This window comes from Aptenodytes forsteri, unplaced genomic scaffold (genome assembly GCF_000699145.1).
Source record: "Aptenodytes forsteri isolate BGI_AS27 unplaced genomic scaffold, ASM69914v1 Scaffold193, whole genome shotgun sequence".
Classification (NCBI taxonomy): domain Eukaryota; kingdom Metazoa; phylum Chordata; class Aves; order Sphenisciformes; family Spheniscidae; genus Aptenodytes; species Aptenodytes forsteri.
The window spans coordinates 8,516,093-8,526,649 of NW_008795405.1; the positions used below are offsets into that span (position 1 = coordinate 8,516,093).

Here is a 10,557-nt window from a genome sequence, read left to right on the forward strand (position 1 = left end):
GGTGACCGTAACTACATTCAAGCGGTGTTACAATGATGAAAAGTGTTGAGCAGTAACATAAATGCACTTTTTTATTAAATCTTTTGTATCTTTTGGGGAACTACATTTTCACAAAAATATACAAAAGAATTTCTTTTTACAAATATTTACATTCAATATCAGAAAACAATGTTAGCTACATATTTTAAACTTAAATTTGACAAATATAGTTTTGAATTCTGAAACTTAACACTCCAGGAAGGTATTTTTTAATTTTTTTTTGTGAAATAAAGTATTCAAAGTTCATATTCAAATTTTAAAAAAATCTTAATTAATGCAAAAATCTGACATTTTTTTTATATATATATACACACACTTTAAATAAACATACAACATTGTTACAGGGATTAGATGTTCATGGTGGAAACCAAAATGGAGTACACTTAAAACCATGATCCTTATTACAGTAATACATGACCATACCTTTGGACTAGTTTAAAATACCTTTAAATACCTTTTTTTTTTTTTTTTTTTAATTGTTGTTAAAGCAAGAGGGATTATCTGACACACTCCATAATGAAACACAACAAATCTGAACAGACAACTGGATTTTAAGCTTAAAGAACTAGAGTAAAATATTTTCCTAAGGTGACCTGACCGGGGAGTGGAGGAGGAGAGGATGGGCTCTTGCATTGTACGGAGCAATGCTGAAATGGATTTCCAGATGAAAAACTGCAAATTGCATTATTCTTTTATAGAATTTTCCAATACCTTCATTAGCTGTCCCTTTCAGAAATAGCTGCCGCCACGAAGCTATTTTCCTTTTCGGTGTGAGAGGAGGAGAGAACAATTTGTAAGGGCAGCAGAAAACTAGTACTGCCGCCGTTGCTGAGTTTCAACAGCTTTGATGTTGTGTAACCTACTGCACAATGGTTGGCGTAAGGCAAGCTGCCCGTTTTTCTCTGCTAGAAAGAAAAAGTGAATAAACCAAGCCGCAGCGCTAAAAGTGTATGCATTTCGAAAGGGAATAATGGTTCTAATGCATTTACTTAGACTGTTATGTTAAGTGATCATTGTGGTCTTGAGTGTATTCTTATGTGAAATTTTACATTAAAAATGCATTAACTTTCTTCGCAAGTTAGTAATGCAGCTTTTCCATTACTTAATATAATATGCTGTATACCCATAACTGAACTAAAAAGCATATATGAAGCTTATAATTACCAGATACCGCTTTTTTTTTTAAAAAAAAAAGAGCTATTTCGCACCTAAAAACACAGCACAATGATAAGTAGTAGCAAGTGAAGGAAGAATAGAGCAGAACTGTGGAAAGTACTACCCAACAGCACCAACGTTTCACAGAAGTACAGAAAACCATTTTTTTTTCCATGCAATTTGTGCCCGTGTTCATGCTTGGAGTTTCTTTAGAAAGTGTATTTATTAAATTCCCAAAGAGTACAGTACAGAGCACGCCCTAGGTGTGACTGCTGTTTGAAAAATCATACAGTTACCGAACATTTACAGCTCCATAGCTGAACATGACACATTCAGATTTTGAGTAATGTGTTGGAAAAAGGTATTTAACTGCTTTGCTTCTTGGGAAGAATAAATACCCTGGTTTTTACCTGCTGGGCATGGAAAGATCCCCCCCTCCTCCCCAGTCTCAAGAATTTGCAACTAAGTAAATAGAAAATTCACTTTCGGCAACGTAGTGCTTTGTATTGTAGGTCACCATAGTCACAGTAAAGCTGTGGTTAAGGTTGGCTGACCTCTCACAGCCACCACGTTTGAAAAGGTATTTATTTGGGGGTTGGGAGAGGGGGAGTTGGGTTAAGGGCTCCTGTGGAAAGAGAAAAAAAAGAAAAAGAAAAGGAGAGTAATGGCAAAAGCTAATGAATGAATAATCGGAGGACAGATACTACATGGAAAACTCCCCCCCCAAAGTCCTACAGAGGACTGATACTAAAATACCCCTGCTACCTCCCTTTTTCAGAACCCACCAATGCAGTACTTGTTTCACTGATCTACATGGTTTTTCCTTAAGCACTTGTCTCCTGACTCAGCCCCACTGAGACCAGCCGAAGATGGCACTAGCTTTACGCAAGCTGCAGTTACACACAATGATGGGATAGCAGCATCTGTCCCCCGCGAAAGAAGAATTCATCTGACGAAAAAGTGGCGAAGCATGAACGACGTTAATCCTCTAGTTTAAAACACTTGTTATGTTGGGGCCACTTAATAGTTAAGTGGGTACAACTAGCTTTCTTTTAAGAATGTAGAATGGTGTGAATCAGACACATCTTTACATCACTGGAATGAACGGGTCACTTTAAGAAAAAAAAGCTCTCACACAACATCTGTGTCCAAACTGAGCAAGGTACGTGCTAGCAAGGGCAAAATCACTTTGTAGGGTCTTGAAGTCATCCCACAACAAGCAACAGAACCTTAGGAAACTCGTATTTTGGCTTTGGAAGAGAAATCCAAACACACCGAGCGATAGGAACGTACTGCCTCTCATGTCCCAAACTCAACTGTCCTCTCGCAGGTGGGGAAGCATCAGTTCAGCTCTCTGCACATATTTTTTTTATCACTTACCAGGAGTTGCTACAGGTGAAAGTCCAGTTCAGTTGTCTAAGCGGCACCCGTAATGAGTTTGGATTTTTTTTACATAAAGTTTACCTTCAGTCAATGATGTCCTTATTTTGTAATTGTTTATTCTGGGATAAAATCAAGAACTTTACTAATTTATTTCTACTCATATGTATTCACAGGCCCACATTACATTCACCTTCCCTGACTTACTATACCTACATTTGGAGGCCTAAGGCAAGGAACCACCAAAGGAAAATTCAGCTCATGGATGATTTGAACTGCTGTCTGCAGACACCCGTCTCCATCACACCTCGAGTTAAACGGGACAAATACAGGCCGTAGCTTTAACGTCTGTCATGTTAAATGTTGTGCACATCTGGGAACAGAACCAAGAACTGGTGAATAACTTTTCAATAGGAGAGAAATGAAAGAGGCAGGAATTGATACAGGTTGGTTATGAAGGGTTGTCTAAAGTACAGGGTTTCTTTGGTTTAGTATTTTTTGTTTACAGAATGCATTTAAGCCCAGCTGCACAGGAAGCTAAGATACAGATAAATCAGAAGAGGCCTATTAAAACAACCCATGCTTGGTTTCTGTGGGAAAGATGAGTAGCATTTTAAAATACATCATTAAACTCTTTTACCTGAGCTCTCGGTACTACGTAGCATTTTTGTATTTACAGTATCTTTGTTGCCAACACGCGCACACTGCCACAGCGGTTAATGTGTGTTAGCTGCTGTACCTCAGCACTGAACAGTGGCCCCATAGGTATGGGAGTGGAAAGAGCAATGAATGGGCGCAGCTGCATCTTCCCAAAAACAGAGCAAAGTTGCCTGCCGCCTTTCCAGTCCTTAAACTCCACCACCAGCCGCTGAACACTTCCCATGTGAAACAAGGTGTTTGCCAGAGAGTGGCACGACTCCCCGGCCACCACCCCCCACGTTGGTTCTTTGGTCCTGCCTTTGCCTATTCATGCGCCTTCCTTCCTCCGCTTTCCTTTCTCTCTCCTTTTCTCCGTGTTTATATTTACTGGTTTCCTGTTACTGTTTCCTCCACCCTATGTTCCATAACTTCAAAAAGAAGTGGAAATTATGAGAATTGCCTAATGTCACCGTGCTCAGACCTTACACTTTTTTTTGTTGTTTTGTTTTACACTAGGGGGGAAAAGAGAACACATGTTCCATGCCTCTTTTTCTCTCTCTCCCCCCCCACCCCCACAAAAAACAAAATTGCTGGGGTGCTCGTTTTTTACTCACATCAAGGTTATGACTGGTATGCTGTTGGTAATCTGAGAAGGCAATGGTGAGTGGTTACCTGTTCTAGCATCAAGTAAACTGGAGAAAACCCCCCACCAAACCCACCCACCCACTAATTTTTAGTTACTTATGAATGATTTTGGCAAGGAAACCTATTGTGGCTTTTATGCATATTATACATCTAAAACTATTCTCTTTTTCTGAAATGAGATATGCAGAGTTTAAGTCTGAAGTCAAAGTTAACTGAAGCGCAGAAGCTGCAGACAACCAAAGAGACAGGCTTGGTCTAACCACACCACAGTGACTGGTGTATGGAATGCGCAGTAGGCTTTGGCAAGCTCACCTATCTATCCATCCACGTGAGCAAAAATCGAATGGTGCTATACACTGTAGGAAAACAGAGCAGACTATAAGGAAGCATAAGAAAACCATGAGAACAAAAGAGTATGCAAATGCAATACAGCTAGTGATGTCACAACCACTGTCGCGGCAATTTATTTTGTGACTTGCAATCTTACTTCCCTTTCTGTAGAGACTAGAGGATGATTCACTTTGTCCAAAACACTGACCAGACAACATTTGTCTATAGCTTATGCTAATAGAATTTAAAAAAAAAAATTAAAGATTAAGGCGTGTCACATCCGTGACACTGATAATGAAATAGGGAAACATGTCACCTTGCCCATGTAAGGACTGTATTTGAAACCAAGATCCTTAGCTTGTCACACCACCGCGCCAGGCGCAGCAAGTCCAATAAGGGATTCCAATGCACAGGCCTAGAGTGAAATCCATGTGCACGTGGAGACTTCAGCACTGTTGGGTGCAATCCAGAACGCAGGTGAGGTCTGCACAGGCAGACGCTCAGGGCTTGTTGAAAGAAGGGCACTGTTTGCCCTGGCAAACTTGCAAGCCAAATAGCGGGCTTTAGGCAGCAGCTGAGAGAAGAGGATCATGGTTTTAAACTAAGCCACCCCGAATGCTATCGAAGTCCTGCTCTTGGTATTGAAGTTCTTTATTTTGATCTGATTTCCAGATCCAGGAGATAACTTGTCTGCAGTGTGTCTGTTTTCTGATGGCACAATTCCAGGTCAGCATTAACCTGACTTGTATGAAGTTCAGAGTTATTCTGAAATGAATCTTGCTAATATTGAAACCCTGATATCAAGCAAAGTCAGAAGTTACTCTGAATGAGTGCTTTCCTTCAACTGCCAACGACAAGTGATAAAGTAGCCTTAATTTTCTGAAATGCTTTCTTTATCTTTAGTTTTACACCATCTCTTGCCTTCCCTATCAAAATCAGGAAGTCATGTATGACAACTGTCTCCGTAAGAATAAAAAATTTAAGATTTCAAGTCTAAATGATTCAATACATTTGGCTAATTTGTTCTCTCTGTCCTAATCTCAACTGTGTTCCTCAGTTCCTGTGCTATGGCAATTTTCAGTTCTAAATGTGTTTATTTTTAATTTTTGTTTGCTCCTAGGAGCTTGATTTTCCTCCTCTTACTCTCTTTTTTCCAAGCACACTTAAATAGCTTTCAAGGGCACATTTATTTTTTTAAGTGAGATGTCATTTTGCTTTTATTGCATCAGTTCTCTAGTTTATTTCTTTTATTACAAAAAATATTGCTGACTTTAAAGATCCCACAGATGTATGTTTGCTGCTAGCCAGAAAAGGTGTTAGAAAGACAATTAAGCTAGAGAATGAAATCATCCACTATGAGCGAGCAAATTATACAAAGAACTTTTGCCTCCCCTTCTTGGTGCTGTATAATCACAGAAAAGGCTTCCTCCAGCTTCAGACAGAGCCCTCCTGCCCACATTTCTTCTCTCTGATGCTTCCAAAGGGAAGGCTGTCACTAGTCCCTCCACATTCCAGCTTCTTCCCTGACCTATCCTACGGGGTTATCTCATCCTCTGACTTTCCTGCTGAGCAACCAGTCACGAGCTCCCACTGCCTACAGAAACAGGCAGTCTGTTCCCGTATACACGTGCTTCAAGCACGAGTGGCAACAATTATCAAGTTCCACAGCAGCATTTCATGTAAACAGCAAATGAGGCACAGTAACAAGCACCATCACAGACAAAAGACCAAAAAAACTGCAAAGCTGCCATCTTTAACCATGCTTACAGCCAGCTGTTCTCTTCAGCAGAGAATCACAGCTTATCCTACAAAATACGCTCCAAATGGTCCTCAGGAAGAAAGCTGCAACTGAGGCTCTACTCACTCCTCAACGTTCATGACCGTTCCCAGCTGGCCGACCCCATTTTACCCAGCAAACCCCTGAGCAGTTTGCCAGGGAAAATACTAGCTACCAGTACTGGCTGCAATAGGAGGAGCAAGGCTGGTAGTTTTGTTTTTAAAGAGCTCCTCAGCTTCCAGCTCCCACCCCAGCCCTTTACAGTAGCGGTGAGGTTTGGAAGAGGGTGAAGAAGCAGGGAGATCTGGAGGCTCAGACTTCTGCACTGCAGCTATCAGCCTTGCACCGCTGAGGGCAGCCCTGCTGCAGTTAGCCTGTCAGCTTCTCACTGGTACCCCACCGCTGGCGTGGCATTTGAGATTCCTCAGGGCAAAAGCACTAACGGGCAAATTACCAGTGGAGAGGCACAGCATTAACGAAGGGGGTGGGGGGAGGGAGGAGAGGAGTGACAGGGATCCAAGGAACAAACCTCTTGATAGTCCCCATACCTCTCTCATTGGGTGGAGGCCTACAGAAGATCATGGGGCTGGGAGATACTGAGCCTAGGATTTTGAGGGGAAGACTCGGAGGCAGAAAAATTTGGACTTTGATCTGGCAGTCTGAGTGGGACAGGCTACAAGGGAGCTCTTAACAGCTATCCAACTTGAACCGATGAAAGGCAACTTTAAAATAGAGACAGGACAAATCTTACTTCAAGTCAAGAGGTCCTGCACAGATGTGTTTAATAAGGGATAGAATCACAGCTATAGCACACTGCAACTAATTTTTCTGGCACGGATAAGATTTAAATGCCAGATACTAATTTTCATATAAAACAGGCAGGCAGGCAACAAGGTTATGAGACAGATCAGGTCAAATCTCAATTCTCATATGCAATTCCCCTAAAGTAAAAAACGTTACTGGCAAGATCTCCCTGTACACTCATGACCAAATCCACAGAGTTTTTGCTCCTGTAGAATAGCAGCTGCATGACTGGCAAGACTTTGCAAAGAACCATCATGCCAAGAAACCTGATAATAGTTTAGTTCATCAACTTCTTTAAAATAAGTATTTGTTATAGCTTGATATATAAAATATATTATCTAAGACCGTTGGGTAACTAGCTTTGTATAGCACATAACAAGCATTTTTGGACCTAAGAGAGCACGGAAGTCTGGCTCATTAACTTTTCTCCCCCTTTTCTTCTATATGCAAGCCCTCCCATTCCCTCTATAACCACCATGCACACAAGATGCTTAGAAGAAGAGATGAGGTTTATTTCTTTTTTACTTTTATCTGGCATAAGAGAATGCAAGAGGTGAATAATACCAAAGCCTACTGACTGACCTAAACAAATGCCATTGTTAAAGCAATGCTGGCTTACGCAGAGGAAAAGAGCTTTACGTTCCAGCAGAATGTCATTATGAGAGTAGCGCTGATAATTAGTTACTTCTGTTCCCTTCGTGTTGCAGGAAAATTAACTGCACTGATTAAAAACCAGGTTCAGCCTGTAATGCATCTCTATGACATCATTTAGACAAACAGCTGATGAGATCTTCCTCGCTTGTACCCAAAACATAGCTTTGTTCAGGTTTTTGTTATCACTGGAATGTTTTTTTCAACTTAGAGTCTCAGTTATGTTGCAGGATAGAATAAATGCACTTATGCTAGAAGTGACAGCAGGTCCATTTAAAGAAGTGTATGATTGGACATTTTTTACAATTGGGAGAGAAATCTGAGTAGAGACCTCTCCCAGGTAGTCCTAACTTTGTTAAAAAGTTCAAATGTACAAAATACAATGTTTGGAAAGTTAATATTCTCTCTGAATTCCCCCTGTGATGCTGAGAAAATAAAATCAATTCATATTGCTATGAAATTCTATTTTTGCAACTGGTGACATCCCAAGCTTTATCGATTATGAAGACTATAAAATCCTCACCCTAGTCCACATTTCCAGAGTAGAGGCTAAAAGCCCAGTCAAGTAACACAGCAATAATCTCTCTTCCACTGAGAATACTTTTATTCACAAGGCAAAAATTGGAGTTAGACTTTTAGGTTGTGGGCAAGGCACTCGCAAAGTGAGCAAATCTATTTTTGCTCACAGAACTAATTTAATGTTTAAGTGCAACAAAAACACTAAATTAGCCATGAAGATCATGCATATCCAACAGCTTTGACCAGACATGACTGTGACCCAGGCCTCTAAATACAGAAAAGTCCTAAGGAATCAGCTCTCTTTTTTTCTGCTTCACCAGATGATGTTTCCTTTTGACTAGTCATAGAAATATCATTTCCATTAGAATAATTAAACATTTATTAAAATACTATATATTTAAGAGTTAATATATGGTTTCTTTCAGTAATAAAATATGGAATACTCTGTTTTTCAATGATATTCAGCCCCCAAAACTTAAAGGAGAAACATTCATGCTGAAAATAGATCAATGTACAGCACTAGGTCAGAAATAACACCTCTTGATTAAAACCCCAGGATCTTACTGTGAAACTGTACATTGATTAACAATTCACTTTTTCCTTTTATGCATGTATTTCATTTTCAACATCTGGCAGTGAGTGAAATACCAACCCGGATTATCCGATACTGAAGCAAATCTAACAGCCTCAGTGTTATTTGTTACAGTCCATCCTTCTGACAGACTCTAGATACTTGTCTTCCAGAGACAGATTGCTCTGTGTCTCGGATCAGCACCATTTCTAACACATGCAGGGCACAGCAGAATGTCACATTGCAGTCCTGGGTATTTCATGTCTGGTACTTCATGCAGCGTCCTCTTTGCAAGTCTCCATGTCTCTCTCAATGAGGCATATGCACACATTTCCAAACAAATAAGCTGCATTTTCAAAAAGATATTAAATATGAGGTATAAAAGACTACAGTATTGTTAAAAGAAATGGCTAATAACAGTCAAAAGAAAAATTACAGTTAAAAATATGATGGTCTGAATACAGATGTAAACATATTTTAATTTATTAAATCTTAACTGTTCATATTAACATCTGGGCTATTTATTTTGTTGCAAATATCCATTTCTTTATATACAAACAGAAAAGAAAGTACACAGATAAAAAGATGAAGACTCTGAACTTGAGCTTTATACTGTTATGGACTGTCCATGTCCACTGCTGTGTACTTTTTGACAATAACGGAAAGGATACATACCTGCAGTCATCCCCTCCAGCACTGACCACGTATCTATCTCCACTTGTAAATCGAATATTAGTCAAGTGGGCAGAGTGACCTAAAAATCGTTTGTGTTTTGCCTGAAAAAAAACCAATAAAATGAGAGAGTCTAAATACTCTGTCCCCTCCGAGATCAAACGAGGTATGCATGTTTTTATCCACCTTTTTATTGCATCACATATTTATATCATCCAGAATGTTATATAGGTTTTCAAATGTGAAAGATCTCCTGAAGGAGAACTACTATCGAGCTCAACGCAGATTAAATTGTCACCAAATGAGGCAGCACCTGAAAATTGACAACAATGCTCAAGCTAACAGAATAAAATGAAATATATCTTGTCACATGATTAACCTCTAAATTTTGTGTAGAATTCCTAACCCTGAAAAAAATATTTTCATTATAAGTGTGCAAGCAGCTTACACTGTGCAGTCTCAAATCCTGAAAATTAACAGTGCTAGTATTAGCAAAAAATCTGTAAACTCTTCATCCATGGAAATACACAGATGGGACTAAAATTACTAGCTGTCTTCCTCATCTGTCAAATGGCGATTGGAAACGTGGATAAATAAAACTAAGGGCTTTGAGATTTTCAGTATGAAGGCACTACGCTAATACAGACTGGCAGACAATATAACACCCACAAGAGCTTATAGCAAGAGCTACTGCACAAAGTGTTAGGAAAACTTTGAGGTGAAGCATGTTTATGAGACTATAGAGCTAAAGTTACATAGATGTGTTAAAAAGCTACAAATTTAGAGTAGGAGATATTTCCATCATATGTCTTCTAGAGAAACAATACGAGACCATAATAGCAACAGTACTTTTTGTTGTAACGATGCAAAAACAAGTTCTTACAAATTTTTCAGGACATGGAAAGTCAAACAGTTTGACCATGCCAAAATCATCGCCTGTTACAAGATTGATTCCCGAGTGAGAGACACAGGCACAGTTTACATCAGCTTTTTCAGCATGCCTGGACCAGATTCCAATTACTTCATCCCCTAGAACACTGAAACAGAAGAGCAAGAGATTCTTTTGAAAACCATAGCAAAATCAACAGAGTAAGGAAATAGTAAGCAGCTCCCATATTGTAACTGGTTTTATAAAAATGTAATTTTCACATTTTATTCTTAAACATACACATCTCATATAGGTTTTACTCTGTAATTACTTTTTACATTATTTCATAATTGCTTCTGAAATTGATATTGATATTCAGTGATATAATTCCCAAAATAATGTGGCCCATGACAACACTAAAAAGCAGAGGTGAATCAACAGTATTAATACTGTCCAGTGAGGCATTTGCCAAGAAAATGAATAAAGAAAGGGCAATTAAAAATAGTT

The 10,557-nt window shown here is 39.3% G+C and overlaps 1 protein-coding gene across 1 annotated transcript in view; it reads right to left on the minus strand.

Annotated features, from left to right (window-relative positions):
• Nucleotides 1-8,292: 8,292 nt before the first annotated feature.
• The window catches only part of EML5 (echinoderm microtubule associated protein like 5), a 96,568-nt gene continuing 94,303 nt past the window's right edge, over nucleotides 8,293-10,557 (minus strand). Inside the window, exons 43-45 of the mRNA XM_019472448.1 lie at nucleotides 10,066-10,219; nucleotides 9,186-9,286; nucleotides 8,293-8,856 (exon numbers count right to left, since the gene is read on the minus strand). Of these exons, the coding sequence (XP_019327993.1) occupies nucleotides 8,820-8,856; nucleotides 9,186-9,286; nucleotides 10,066-10,219 (292 nt within the window). The 3' untranslated portion in view covers nucleotides 8,293-8,819. The remainder of the gene's footprint in view (nucleotides 8,857-9,185; nucleotides 9,287-10,065; nucleotides 10,220-10,557) is intronic.